The sequence below is a fragment of the Eutrigla gurnardus genome (assembly GCF_963514095.1).
Source record: "Eutrigla gurnardus genome assembly, chromosome: 9".
Classification (NCBI taxonomy): domain Eukaryota; kingdom Metazoa; phylum Chordata; class Actinopteri; order Perciformes; family Triglidae; genus Eutrigla; species Eutrigla gurnardus.
Genome location: NC_139923.1, coordinates 16,495,526 through 16,510,881, shown reverse-complemented (window position 1 = coordinate 16,510,881; position 15,356 = coordinate 16,495,526). Strand labels below are relative to the sequence as shown.

Here is a 15,356-nt window from a genome sequence, read left to right as displayed (position 1 = left end):
TACAATTTATATCATATATGAGACATAGGGGTCAGGGGAGCAACTAAGACATTAAAAAATAACATTCAAACACAAAACGAGCCCTCAACGGAAGCCGAAGGTCTTAAAAATTACGCAATCACGTCCACTGGACAAGGACCTTGACACACAGTATATGCAATCCTGGTACCTTCACAGCTCCCTGAGGCTGCTCTCTGGTTGAAGAGTGGCCTCCACCACAGCCTTTCATCCTCCTGGTCATTTTTAAATGTACGATAATGCACATGGACACACTGCCCCCCTGCTATGTATTCATCTTCACACAGCTGTTTATTCCACACATACACACCCATACACACATTCAAAACTGGGCCTATAATAGAAATCAGAATCCAGTAAGGAAAATATATTTATACCACTATGACTAAGACCATATAGTTTATGATATCAAGGTGATGAGTATCGATACTAGTTTGTCTTTACCTTAATGATGAGAGACACATAAATGAAAAATTAATCTGTGTGCATTATTATATTATATAGTATTATAGTATCTTGTTACAAATAAATGGAGGTAAATATAAAAGTATGTAAACTGTCAAAACCAACATCACAGATGAAATGTACATAAAATCCCATAAAGACATCTAATAGACAATGACGCTTCAAACCCAGGAGCTTACTGATACTTTGTCTCCATCTAGCGGTGAGACCTCTAACTGCATGTTAGATGTCTCACCGCTAGATGGAGACAAAGCTGCGGTCTCAAGGCTTTCATGGGGAGGTTGGATTTAAACATGAAAGCGGGTTGTTGTAGTAGGTGGTTAAATACAACAACTCCACGTTTCTATTCATGTAAAAGACAGACAGACAGACACACAGACCAATTCAGACCACATGAGACATTTGAGAAAACATGTTGAGATAATGATCTTTATTGAATAAGGCACATAGGAATGGTGATTTAAAAACAATTGCAAGAAAACGGGGACTTGAACTTTTAAAAGTAGCAAAAAATTCTCATGGCCATTTTTAAATGCTTCTCAGTATTAACAGAAAAGGTTCTTGTGCATCATACGGGAGCTAAATCACCATATAGTCACAAATATTGCACTGCATTATAACAGCTCGCCGAGAGGGAATGACCCAACTGTTAAGTTAATGTAACAAACCAGGATGACTATACGCCACACAAACTTTGTTAACTCGTTCACATCCAGTCGTCAGCCATAAAGCTTCAGACAAAGAACGTGCATATTTCTCTGTCTGGCCATGCAGCATCTTGAAGACGTGTTTACATTCACATTTGGGTGCAGAGTCTTGGGACACCAAAAAAACATGAAGCAAATTTAATTCCTCAGAAAGTTGCTTTTTGTTTTAAACTTCTATGAATTAAAACGATTAAAATACCTGACGAGTGGTGTTAAAATGAATGAAAATGCCTATGGCAACATTTGTGGTGAAACAAGTAGCTCAATGTGAACTGGATCGACTACTCGGAGATGACATTGTCACATGGCAGCAGGGGGCTGACGCCGACTCTCTTGGCACATTCGTTCTGCAGAAATAAAATGCAAAGTCGAGTTAGCTCAATCTCAAAGGCTTTTCCTTAAAGCATTAGTTGGACATTTGGGGAAATATGCTTCTTTGCTTTCTGACAGTTAGCGGAGCATGCTGGCTGTCTCCAGAAGTAACAAAAGCGTCCTTTGAGTAACTCTACCGCTCACTAAATAAAGGTGGATCCTGAAGTATAAAAATGAAACCCCATAAAACTAATCTTCTCTTTTTCCATGAAAAATATTCAACAAAAGGGAAAGTTAACAAGCTTCAGTGGTGCTCAAAGATTTTGGTAACTTTGGATGGTGCTTAGTTAAGCTAACCAGCTTGGTTGTAGGTTTATATTAAGGATACAGACAATATCTGTTTATTATGAGAGGAGTCTCAATCTTGTCATTTAATATGCTTTTAGTGAAAAGCATATTACCCCCCAAAAATATTGCTTTATTTCAAGAGAAGTGACTGATCACATTCGTTCCTGCATATTATTAATAAACTTAATAATAATAATGAACTATTGCTATGAGTAAAAGAGAATATTTCTGAATGATACAACCTTCATTTGAAAAAGTGTGAGAGACATTTTTTCCAGACACTATATAGACATATAATAATAATAATAATAATAATAATAATAATAATAATAATAATAATAATAATAATAATAATAATAATGATAATAATGATAATAATAAATTAATTAACTACAAAATATTTCAGATGACCACTTGGTTCTTTGTTGTGCAACTCTTACCATGTAGTTGACAACATTGATGTGGTAGGGGATCCCGCCTATCTCCTCACACTTCTTCATGTTCGTCCTCTCTGGATCTCCAGCAGTCAAAACAGGACGGTCGGGGTCAGCCTGAGACGAAAGCAATTAACTATAAGACTTTGCGGGTTGCAATCTTTGGACGTCATCTTCACATTCTTCCCCCCCTCCCATCAGTCTGTATATTAACGTTGCAGCAGTATGGTCTACTCACAGGGTCCATCTCCCTGTGGATGGACAGCAGGTCTGACATCCTGTCGCCGAACCCGGGAGCAAAGTTCTCTGGGTTAATTGCCACGAAACATTGACCCTGAAGACACAAAACCGGTGATGACATCACTGTTAAGTGACCCAATCCAAACAGTAAAGAGAGATGTGATGTAACATAAACCAGCCTGCGCGGGCCTCATTGATTGTGCTTATCTTTCAGATAGTGGTGCCTGTCAAAGACAGCATTTCAGTACGTAAAAGACGTGGCTATGAGTTTCAGGTAAACCATTGTCAATTTCACAGTAAGACAAGAGGACATGGGTCATGTTTTTTTTTTAAACTGGGTTTATAAACAAATAAATAAATTACCAGGTTGGCAACTCGGTCTGTTACTTTCCATGTACGGACATGTTTGCTGTACTGGGCACCAGCCAAGATACCACAGAACACTTCCACCATCATTCCTAGACCATAGCCTTTGTACCCTCCTGAGAACAACAACACAGGCACACAATCAAGTTGTTTCATGTGGAGAGAGTATGAATGCATCAAATGTACTTTGTCATAGGATATAGGCCCTCTCACAAGATGCATCATTCAAATGGTTGCTGCATGAAACTATCATATTACATTTGAAGAGAAAAAAATATTTGGAGAATAGCTCAAAAGTAGGCTTGGGCCAGTTTAAACATTTTCAAACCAGTCTGATACTAAGCCAAAGACCAGACCGAACTGGTCATACCAACCATTCCCACTAGGCGTCGCACTTGTCATAGAAGACCCTCCCGAGTGATACATTGTTTTTGTTTTTTTACACAGAAGATTTTTTTTAAACACAAGATTTTCACGGAAAGGAGATTTAAAAATGTCGATCGTACCATTTATAAATAACTTTGCTTTCCGGCATAACGCCGCAACGGTGTCTCTTTTTACAAAACGTCCCGGCTTCGTGGAACAAGAGGGGCGGATATGGCGCCGCAGACCGTGCGACGTATTCAATGAGCGTCGGAATTCCGATTAGCTTGTGGCTTCAAAACAACTGTGGAAGGTGAACTTTTGCTTGTCTTGCATATTTACACGACTCTTCAACAGCAATAGAAGTTGCTGTGCATCATCTGGATACAACGGCAGGCTCGTACGAGCAACTAGCAGCTTTTCGTCTTCTTCGGATCTACGTTTTCATCATTCATCATCATTTTGCCGTTAATAAATAAACACAATATCATTTTACTCACGTGTCATTATTGTTGCTTATTATAATGAAAGGCATATTGGGTTTAGTGCCATGTCGCAGAAAGTGGACAAATGCAGGTTCAACCGGTTTGTGCATACATTAATCCGGTTTAGCCCGTACACCGAACCGGTGAAACCGGATATCAGCCCAACCCTACTTGAAAGTGCTTTGATATGGGTTATGCCTGGGGTTTTCACTTTGTAAGACAAAGAGTCTGTTTGAACAACAGACTGACAGTCGGCCAATCAGAGCAGTGATTGCATTAGCAACTGTATAATTATTCCTTAATCCTTACATAAATCATCCGTGAAGACAGGAGGATTATTTCAACACAATATCTGAATGTGGGCAAAAATGTCTAAAATCTAAGCAGTATAACTTCAATATCATAATTTAACATTGGAATGAGCAGACTTATCAGCTGGTTTCTGACCTGTGGCTTCACTGCCACCGATGGGCACCAGTCCTCCTCCGTTCAGAACTTCCTTCGGGTCGGGGGTCAGCTTGCCCTGGGCGTCACAGCCCCAGCCCTCAGGGATGGTGTCTCCACGCCGCTCATGGAGCTCCACCTGGGCACATGAAACATGTCTTCAGTAGACTTTCACACACACACACACACACACACACACACACACACACACACACACACACACACACACACACACACACACACACACACACACACAAAAGAAAAAGGAAATAAGTGTACCTTTCCAAGTGCTACCGCTGATGTGGCCATATCCAGAACGAAGCTGTCTCCGTCCTTAGCAGGAGCTGCCACACTGATGGGGTTGGTGCCCAAAGTGCACTATAAACAGCAGGTTCACAGTATTAGAATGAGACAAGGCGTGACGTGCAGGTTGTTCTGGGGAATAAATAATAGATTCACCTCTTTACCACGTGTGGGAACCACCAGTGGGGACGTGTTGGTAAAGGACATGCCCTGTGGTGGTCAGAAAGTATTATATTAGACGTCGTACAGTGAAAACCATTTGGGAAAACAGCAGGTTTCACCTCCATTACTAAATAGAGGACATTTTTTGTAAATTAAATTAATAAAAACAAAAAAAAAGCAGATAAACATTTCACTCACAATCATGTTTTCCTTCAGAGCCTGCATTGCGTAGTATCCGGCAATACCGTAATGGTTGGAACCTGAGAAAGAAAAGTGCCATACAGTAAACATGTATTATTAATTGTTTTTTTTGTCGAGATTCATCGAGCACTTTAGTTTGAATTGATTAAAACCTATTAAAGCAGTACTTTTCCTTGCTAAAGTAAATTCTATGAATTCAAATCCAACACACTTTGTAGTCATCAGATACTACAGTGGTTTCTCTTCCAACGCACTTAATTGTCTGTTAAAGAGGATAATACCTTCACACATGCTGAACTTTCAGTCCGATAAAGTACAGACCTGGTTCACAAGTAGAGTCAACATGTTCATCCGACAAACTTTGGTTCAATCAAAATGCATCATACACTGGACGTTTCTATAGAACTGGACATGAGTTGTGACCTTTGAAGTGTCTCAATCAATCAGCTGTCCCAGGATGCTCGGACTCACCGTGTGCCACCACCCAGCCAATGCCAACTTCTTTTGCCTTCTTAATGGCCATTTTCATGCAGAAGTTTCCCACCACTGGACCCAGGAGGTTCTTCCCATCCACCAGTGCTGTGGCTGCGCTCTCCTTCTCCACCACTGGCTCGCCGTCCTTGGCACAGATTCCTGACTTGATGTCCTTTACATACATGTCTGGTAAAAAGTACAAATGACAAACATTTAAATAAAGGCACAAAAACCTAAAAAAACAAAGAGCCGAAGGCTATTTGTTTTCATATATAGACTTGCAGTACTTTGTTAGTTTGACCTGTCTTTTTCAAATGCATTCCTGGTATACACCATTGTGCATAACATGTTATATAATTAAATAAGAATGGGTCTTTAAAAAGTCAAATTTACATAAATGATTATCTGATTGGAATAAGGCTCTCACTTGTGGTCTTCTGCCCCTGGATTTAAAACCACCTTTAAATCAGACATGCAGACACAGTGTTAAACTTCCAGCCCACCACTGACCCATCCTGTTGAGTCCATGGCTGTAGTGGCCCCTGTAGTCTCCCTCCACCAGCACCTCGGCCAGGCTGTGAGCATGATGTGGCTGGGTGCCCACGCCTGTCATACACCTCTCAATGAAGGCTTGCACCTCCGCCTTCTTAATCAGACATCTGCAGCAAGAAAAAAAAATCATGATCTCATGATGAAATCCTCAAATATGCTCCCCCCCTCCCCCTCCCCAAGAAACCAAAGCCATATTCCAGTGTCGTGAGAGCATGTGTTACAATTGTATTTCGCAATATTTAGTAACTGTTTAGATAAACATAATATCATGTTGTTTTGCAAACAAACGTTATTCACATTCACTATATGGCTGCAGAAGTGAGGAAAGGTTATGACATTAAGTTGTCTCTTTTCATTCGTTCAATTCCTCTGACTTGATGAAGTTGCAAACTCAACAATGAGTCAACAATGAGGTTTGGCTGTTTGTTCTTTTCTGCAGAAGCAGAACATTGTGTCTGACTTTTGGCTTAAAAAGGAAAAGGTGACCTATTGAAATGGTGCTGAATTATGTTCCACACAAAAGTCCTGCAGACCACCTTTCTCATTGTTTACCCCACATCTCATAGGATTTGACAGAATGCCCACCCGACACTAAACAACTTAAAGTTTGAAGTCCGTGTTGCAACAGCGATTTCACAACCTGCAACCACATACATGATGTAGGTCATGACAGTTAAGCACCGCTGGTGCATTATATTGTTTGTGCAAACAGAAAACAGAAACACTGTGATGGTGGAACCACTGTAAACAGAACGGCAGCTCTGGGCTGCGGGACTATAAGAACCGACAGGACACCATGTACCAGATGATGTTTTGGAAAACCGAGTGTCACTATAACAGTGGAGTCATTGTTTCGCTTTCTGTTACAGTTAGTCACGTGCAAGATAACCCTCAGGAAAGGGCAATAATTAAACTGCATGTTTAAGCATGTGAACTATGAGTTAAACACTTAAGGATGGGCACGGACTTAAACATGGCAGTAGCTAAAGCATTCAGTCAAACTGTAATATTATTAGGCCTTTAATGAAAAGATCAAGGTTTTTAAAATCATGAAACTGCAAGTCCTGCAGCTATGAATGTTGCGGTCACATGCTTGACTAAATACATGACTAAATTAACAGCACATGATCAATCAGGCAGAGCAAAGACTGCTGAATGGAAGAAAAAAAACATGCATAAGATGTAAAAGGATTTGCAGCTTTTTAAACACTGTATGCAATGATAAGAATACAATTTAGAGATTCTCAGTAAATTCAATTCCAGCTAAGATACAAAAAATATAACTATGTCTTCCAAACAAATCGTAATAAGTTCTTTACAAACACAAAGTTGATGAACTTATTAGTTGACGAATAATAAGAAACAGATTAGTCATAAAATTCAGGCTTTTTCTCTGTGTTATCTAGTCTCGTCATACTGAACATGTTGTGCTTTACTTCCCCCTTTTCCCATTGTTCTCCTTATTCTCCTTCCCTTTTTTCCTTCATTGTACTTTGGGGGATTCGGTGGTTAGAGAACGGAAAGTCTTGGAATGCACTATAATTAGGTCCAGATTTGGGCTGTGGACGAGCTGGATCTGTCTCGTGATTGGACGAATCTCAGTTCCTCTCCAAAATAACATTGCGTTCTGTACAGACTGCTCGATAATCAATAACTGGTGCAAGTCAGCAAATCTTCTGCACCACAGAGTTTTTGTTTGCATGTTTTAGAATGATTAATCCACTTTCCACTGATTAATTCACTGAAACAGTTGCACTCCAGTTTAGGATCTACTATTCACCTTTCTGTTGTGGTATACGGTTGTAATTATTGCTTTCAGGCTAAATCTGCAGGATCTCGGGAGCCACATATTTGAATAGAGCTCAAAAAGAACACCGTGTGCACCTACAGCTCACATGAGCCACAGCCCAACCCTCCTATCACTAACTGCAATCAAAAACATGTGTGGTTAAGTTAAGTGTAAAGGGTGCAACTCTTCCTTTAGATAATTAAATAAAGCTATATTTAGGCCTCACTAATATTATGTAGGGAAATTAATGAGATGTACTTGCTGTTTTTATTTGACCAATGTTATTGCAGAAACCCCCCATTTGTTGTGCAGGATGAATAAACAAGGGAACATCTGGTGTAACACACGTTTCCCTATAAATCTCTCTTCATTCTCATTTTTTAACTTTACCCTCGTTGAAATTGTACACCTGGCCCCGTGGAGAAACAAAAACAGGGGTAATGGAGACGGGACTTGGAGCGGGGTCAGGAGGATGGAAAACACAGCAGCCCTGATGGACTCCAGAAGGCAGAACATTCAAGTATGTAGGAGGGCCCCGCGGAAGGTTATGCAATGTCTTATGTAAGAAAGTAGTTAAAAAAACCCTCGTACAATTTCAGAAAAATGAGAAAGAAGTCATTGATAAGGGAAAACAGACGAGGGCTGTCAAAATTGTCCCATGGACACGCTAGTCCCCCATGCTGTTTGTTTAGGTGCTGCTGTTACGTTTTCAGTTGCCATAGTTTGGAACATTCCATATTTCTCCATAAAAAAGAAAGACATTGGCACATAATCTGGTTTTGATTGAATTCTCTGTGGACAATGTGAAGAGTAAAAGAAGCTGTTGTTTCCTTTAGGGATTCTTGTTAGAAGTATAAGAGGACATGTGCATATCCATCCACACTGTCCTATAGGACAAAGAAATGACAATCATAATGGGTAAAGATCCACTGTAGGTTTTGATGCATTCATTAATTGCTCTGCAATCTTTAGAGACATTGCACCATGAATCACTTCACCTGTAGGAGGACCTGACTTTGAATATCCTGCTGAGTGTGTGAAGGAGTGTGTTATGTGTGTTTATTGAAACAAAGCAGTGACCTTGACAGGTCTACAAGGAAAACACTAAAGTACAGGCTGTAAAGTAAACTGAGGTCTGGTTAATCGATGGATTGTGCAGACTGCTAATACTGTGTGATGTGTTGTAATTGTTGTATTATATGTTCAATGGATCTATGCCAACTTACTTTAGTTCCCAAACGAAAGTAAAAAAAAAAAAGGGAGAGAAAAAAGATACAGCGAAAACGAAATGTTGCAGAGTGGAAGAAAGTATTTCAAATACTCCATTCCAAGTGTGCAAAAAAACGTAAAAGTACTTTGAGCAGAAACATGCCCCTTGTTAGTGCACCACATTAAATTAACCTTCTTTAGGCCCAGTTTGTTATTTTGCACTTCTGCAAGTTTATGAGTCTTATCATTCAGACCATCGGGACCAGTAGACTCTCACGTCACGAAAGTACACTCAATTGTCCTTCAGCTGGAGCGCAGAGCGAGTCCTTACCTGCTCATGTTGACTGTCCTGCCTGTTGCTCCGTCGGGTTGGGTCGCGCTTGGCTCTGGTGCTGGAGATCTGCTGGTGACGATGATCGACGGAGAGAAGAAAGAACACAACTCAACTTCCTCCTTAAGATATGGAGCGTTTGGAAACGCCCCGTGTTGTAAACATCTAGTGTATCTAGTGATGTGTATGTGGGCGTGTTTCAACGCGCGTCATCAAACAGGTTAGACTGTCTGGAGAGGTTGGGTGCTGGCGTTGCGTAAATTGCGCATGTTGCTGCGCCGGTGTTTGACATGCTAGATAACCAGCTTTTGGAGGACGCGTGGACGTGCGGTTAGTGCCCCCGGACAAAAGTAAGAATGCAATATGAAATCATATAAAAGCTCCATCAATCATTAAAAAACGTGTCGGGCATCCTGAACATAGGCCCACCTGTTCACCCTACAGTTAATTACGTCTGTTGCGTGTTGTAACAAATGAGAGCAAATAGCTTTAAGCTATAGGTGTTAAAATTAAATGGAACACCAGAGGTCTGAACCAAGCCTGAAACTGAACACAAACAAAGGAACTTGCTGGCTTGCATTTCCGTTGGTTTACTTTGATTTCTTATGTTTAATTGTTGTTTTACATTTCCCCCTTTAACATTAGTGGAAGAAGCAGGCTATTCACATTGTAGCAATACTACACTGTAGAAATACAGTAACTTTAAGAGTCCAGCATTAATTATGTTCTTCTAAGTTTGCTTTCCCCCTTGACACCACAGTTGTCTCATGTTAAAGAACAATGTCATCCATAGGCGTGTCTAGCCTGTTTTAGGGGTGCTTTAGCATCCCTAAGTCCCAGCACCCCTAAAAAATATTGCATATATAAATGCAATATAAAAATAACACTCATGTATTTTTTTTTAAACGCGAGTCCTTGTTTGACCAGCATAAACATGGTCAAAAACCATAGACAGTACTTATAAAGGTTTACTTTAAACTTAATATTTTAACAACGAAAATACAATAGACCCCCCCCCCCCCCCCCCCCCCCCAACCACATCATGGTATGGTATGATCCACTTTCTCTCTATCCCACCTGCCCCATTCACCCCATTATACCTCATTATCTTTTCATTTTAATACAATTTAATTTGTAGTACTTTGTAAAACCAAGTGAATTTATGCTCAGCATTAAAGTAAGATTTCCAGTCACAGTGATTCCCCCTACCCCGAAAGTCTGATGTTCTTCACAAATGTGGGAATAGTCCAAAATAATGTTAAATAGTCCAAAACGTTAAAAAGTACAGTTTTTTGTTTTAAAAAAAGGGAACACTTTTTGGGATCATTGGGTGTTCAGCCGCTGATGACATCCTTAAGAGCACATTACATAACACTGCAGAGTTCAGTGCTCAGGAGGACAGAAAACCAGCATCATACTTGAGTACAATGCCAACAAAGGAGGAGTGGACAACCGTGACAATATAACAAGCAAATATAGCTGCAAGAGGAGAACCAATCTTGTGATATTCTACAATATCATTGACATATTGGTCTATGATGTCTTGGTCATCTGGAGTGAGGTGAGCCCTGATAACCTCCAAGCTTGTTGGAGGAGCTTGGAAAGGGCCTTCCTTACACAGCACAGTAGAGCTGAGCCGATCTGAGCAACAAGATCAACAAGTCACACAAGAAGCATAGGAAAAACAGGACATGATATTGTGTGTTTTTTTTTTTTTATAAAAACAAGTGTTAAAGTGTACAAAATATATACTCTCCTTGCTCTCTGAAACATTAATTAATGATTAATGTATTAATGTCAGACAGGCTTTTTCTACATTGTACTGTAGTTAAAAACTTAATATATATTTATTATGAGGGAATTTTAGGCCCGGGTCAAAATTACCTATAAAGTAAAGTAACCTCAAAATTGTACTCAAGAACAGTAAATACACCTTGTTCCTTTCCACCACTGGTCCAGCATTTGATCTCTACACAATTGATGACTGATCTTGAATCAATTTCTTTCTCAAACAGGTTTATTTATACAGTAACAGTAACACCGTTACATAAGGTATTCTACAATCACTTTATTGAGCTTTCACAATCAGAAAATAAACAGTTGTGCTATTTTCACTGTTTTCCAGAGGCTGCCAACATGACACATATTAATGCATTTGTATTTGTTCCTTACAAGCATAATATTGATTGATTGACTATACTGACTTCATGTAAGGCTTTCATGCGATTGTCATCCAACCAATTCTGAGAAAGAAAGGAGATATTTAAGTCAGATTTTCTCTGCAAACCAAATCTGGGAAACCATGTAACTATTATACCATTATCAGAAAATATCATATTTCACCTGAGCTTCTATATTCCTATTTTAAAAAGTGTCTTACTGTCTAAGCAAAGAATCCGTGTCTGTCTTTGTGTGGCGAGTGTATTTCCACAGTGTTTTGCAACTTGGGCGTGATTTCCCCCTGGGATTAGAGAAAAGGAGAAGAGAAGCCTGGAGAACGGGGGGAGGAGGAGAAAGCAAAAGTACTGCAGTCGAGAACATAAACAGAACAAATACTATGAAAAAAATAAAATAATAATAAATATAATGACAATACTAAAATTAAATAAATGTGTGTGTGTGTGTGGGGGGGGGGGTATTTCCCTCTCTGAGATAATAAAGTAACCATCTTGGTAGACGATGGATGGCAGATGCTGTAAAGAAGAAGAATGTTAATCAAGGGCAAAGCACAAAACCAATGGGGGCATTAAAAAGTAACCTATTACTTTATTGCATGAGGGAAACAATCCCAAATGCCAGTCCAAAATAAATTGAATGAACTGAGGCCACAGTGGAAATGCAGTCCGCAGATTATGTGACCCACAGCTCCGGGAACAAACTAAACACAAATTATCCAAAACAACCCGGCCATTGAATTGCACAATTGGACTCCACTCACCACCTCTGGCATAGAGCTGGGCACATGGACTCAAAATGACTGACTCATTGGGTAACTGGGGAACACTCAGGCTGCATTCAGCAGCAGCTCACCACACTGTTGTGTTTTAGCAGCACCTACAACCAGGAGCGCGTACACACTACACTAGGAATGAGCATGACAGCGACTCACTGATCCAAATCCTGTAACAAATTGAACAACAAACACTGTTGCACACAGTCATCTAAATCCAAACCGTTCTTTCCTTCCTTGATGCAAAAGTCATCAATCACATCATCATACCAAATCTGCTCAGCAATTCACATCACAATCCAGAAAAGGAAATGCAACAATATGTCTGTGAAATTATATATTCCCAGTATTCTGAATAAAATTGACGTTTGTTCGGTAGCATTTCGTAGTGTGACTGATTTGACTAACTGTGTTAGTTCTGAGAATGCGGACATATCCGCATTCTTGACACAAAGTCAAGCTTGTTCTCAGTGGATGTTGGACCCCACAGTTGGACTCCTTGTCTCCGATCCTGTTCCTGATATACTGATGACAAGATCTCAAGCTGAGGAGAGTGTCCGGATTGGGAACCTCTGGATTGCATCCCTGCTATTTGCAGACGATGTAGTTCTGTTGGCTTCATCAGGCCAGGGCCTTCAGCACGCGCTGGGACGGTTTGCAGTCGAGTGTGAAGCGGCTGGGATGGAAGTCAGCACCTCCAAGTCTGAGGTGGTTCTCCACCAGAAAACGGTGGATTGCCCTCTTCGGTGGGGAGTGAGTTGTTTCCCCAAGTGAAGAAGTTCAAGTATCTCGGGGTCTTGTTCACGAGTGAGGGAAGATGGGAGCGTGAGATTGACAGGCGGATTGGTGCAGTATTGCGGGTTCTGTACTGGACCATCGTGGTGAAGAGGGAGCTCAGACAAAAGGCAAAGCTCAAAATTTAGCAGTCAATCTACGCCCCGACCCTCGCCTACGGTCATGAGTTTGGGTCGTGAACAGAAGAACGCGATCGCAGATACAATGTGTTTCCTTCGTACGGGTCCGTAGGCTGGCTGGGCTCAGTCTTAGAGGTAAGGTGAGAAGCTCAGTCATCAGGGAGGAGCTTGAGTCAAGCTGCTGCTCCTTCACGTCGAAAGGAGCCAGCTGTGGTAGCTCCTGGACACCTCCCTCGGGAGGTTTTCTGGGCGCATCCAACTGGGCAGATACCCCGGGGCAGACCCAGGACCCGCTGGGGGGATATTATATCCCGGCTAGCCTAGGAGCACCTGGGGATCCCCCAGGAGGAGCTGGTGAGTGTTGCTGGGGAGCAGGACGCCTGGAATGCCCTGCTTAGCCTGCTGCCACCGCAACCCGACCCTCGGATAAGTGGAAGATGATGGATGGATGGATGGATGGATGGATGAGTGGATGGATGGATGGGTGGCTGCCTGTGCAGCCCATGACTATACCCACCACTGCTGTTCGTGCTGCAGCGTGGTGAGACCATCACCACAGGTAGAATGGCAGAAAGGCTCACGTCAAAGCTTCGGAGGAATTCAAAAAGCCAAGGGCAGACAGAAACCACGACAGCTCAAATATCAAGGTCAGGGAACGAATGCTGAGGTGATATCCGGGATTCAGGTGAGGCAGGTGAGTCGGAGACAGGCAGGGTCAGCACCGGGGAATCAGTCTGGAGAAAAGTTCCGGAAAGTCTGGCATGCGAAGGGCGAACAGTCTGGCGGTGATTGTGTGTGAAGCAGGAGTCTTTATACTGGTTTGAATAGAGATTCAGAGCAGCTGTCTGCAACAGGTGAGTGGAAAAGTGGAAGTGAAGTAGCTACTGAATGGAAAAGTCTGCGGTGAGTCTGAATGGGGAGTGAGATGACTGGTTTAGCCGGGTTGAATACAGAACTGTGACACAGGTTGTTGAGCCAGAAGACAATTAACGTCCATGTGGCATTTCAATGGGTATCATGAATTGTATTAATCCACTGGGATCATGAACGTCTGTTGTACTTTCAGCTTGTCTAAATACCCGCCAGAAGATGAACCCTTTCCACACTGGATACTCATTGAGCTTGCCTCTTGCACTATTGCACCATCTTGTGTGCAGTGTCAGACAAGACACAATATGTTGCTCTAACACGCTTTAACATTTGCAGCCTCAAGGGTTTTCTTTGCTTTTGTTCAGGCTGTTGACTTTAAAGCTGTATAACAGATGCACAAGCAAACATGTAGGACGCAGTCCAATGTGTTGAACATTGTTGTGATTTATAGTGGATCTTTACAGGCAGGAAGCTTGTTTATAATAGTGTTGGTAGCATTTATTTTTTTGTTAATGGTTAACATGAGAAAGATAGAGAAGGACATTTTATCAAGATGGGTTGTTTTAGTGTTTGAGGTTAAATTAATGGATCAACTTGGAGTATAGTGCAGACATGGAGTATAGTAATACATACATGTTGTTTAGTAGATAATCGTTGTGTTTTCATTACCTTTGAGCCATCAACATACCGAGCAGATCATCTTGAGGGAATCGTCCATCATGTTTCTATAGCATCCCAGAAAGGACAACCTTTGGCTCTTGTTGTGTTTTCACATCTTTGCGTCGGCCATCGTAGGACTCTGACAGGCTTGGCACACAGGACAGGTTTCAGGTGGTTGCAGTCTGCAACTTCACTGCTAGATGTTGCTAAATCCTAAACTCTGTACCTTTAAGGACATTCCTTTCAGACTAATTGTTCAAATAATACATTAATACCCAAATCTCTTTAAATTGGGATTATTTATCAGTAAACACCACAAACATTGTCCTTGGTATGACCAAAGTGAACTATCTGCCTAGTTATTTTCATAAAACTCCTTTTTATGATAAAGTTTAGGTTAGGGTAAAAGTCAAGAATGTTTTAGTTAAGGTTGGAAGGTAAGGAGTGTTTGTCGAACCTGACTTGTGCCATGCCAAGTGTATAGTGTCTACATATATTCCTCCCCAGGCTTCTGCTGTAGTAAACATCTCCTCAAAAGAGTCAGTGCCCGCTCCTAGTCTGTAATTCTCCTCGGCTCAAACATCTGTAAGCATTTCTCTCTGACCACAGGAGCAAAATAGATTGTTGGAAGCTAGAGGCTGTGATTTGGGTGCGTATAAATAAAGTTGCGAGCAAAGGAGAGGCTGCTAATATGATGGGAGTCCAGAGGGTGGGAGGTCTTGAGGAGCGGGACACCCGGGTCATCAAAGACGATGGACG

The 15,356-nt window shown here is 41.3% G+C and overlaps 1 protein-coding gene across 1 annotated transcript; it reads right to left on the bottom strand.

The window, feature by feature from the left end:
* Positions 1 to 894: 894 nt before the first annotated feature.
* Positions 895 to 9,365, bottom strand: LOC311018754 (putative oxidoreductase YjmC). Its single transcript, XM_084017827.1, has 11 exons — positions 9,204 to 9,365; positions 5,833 to 5,981; positions 5,320 to 5,508; positions 4,846 to 4,907; positions 4,642 to 4,695; positions 4,462 to 4,560; positions 4,186 to 4,321; positions 2,888 to 3,006; positions 2,523 to 2,618; positions 2,291 to 2,401; positions 895 to 1,537 (listed from the first exon to the last, which is right to left on the bottom strand). Exons 1-11 carry the CDS (start codon positions 9,209 to 9,211, stop codon positions 1,472 to 1,474), a joined length of 1,089 nt encoding a protein of 362 aa, XP_083873953.1. The 5' UTR covers positions 9,212 to 9,365; the 3' UTR covers positions 895 to 1,471.
* Positions 9,366 to 15,356: the final 5,991 nt, after the last annotated feature.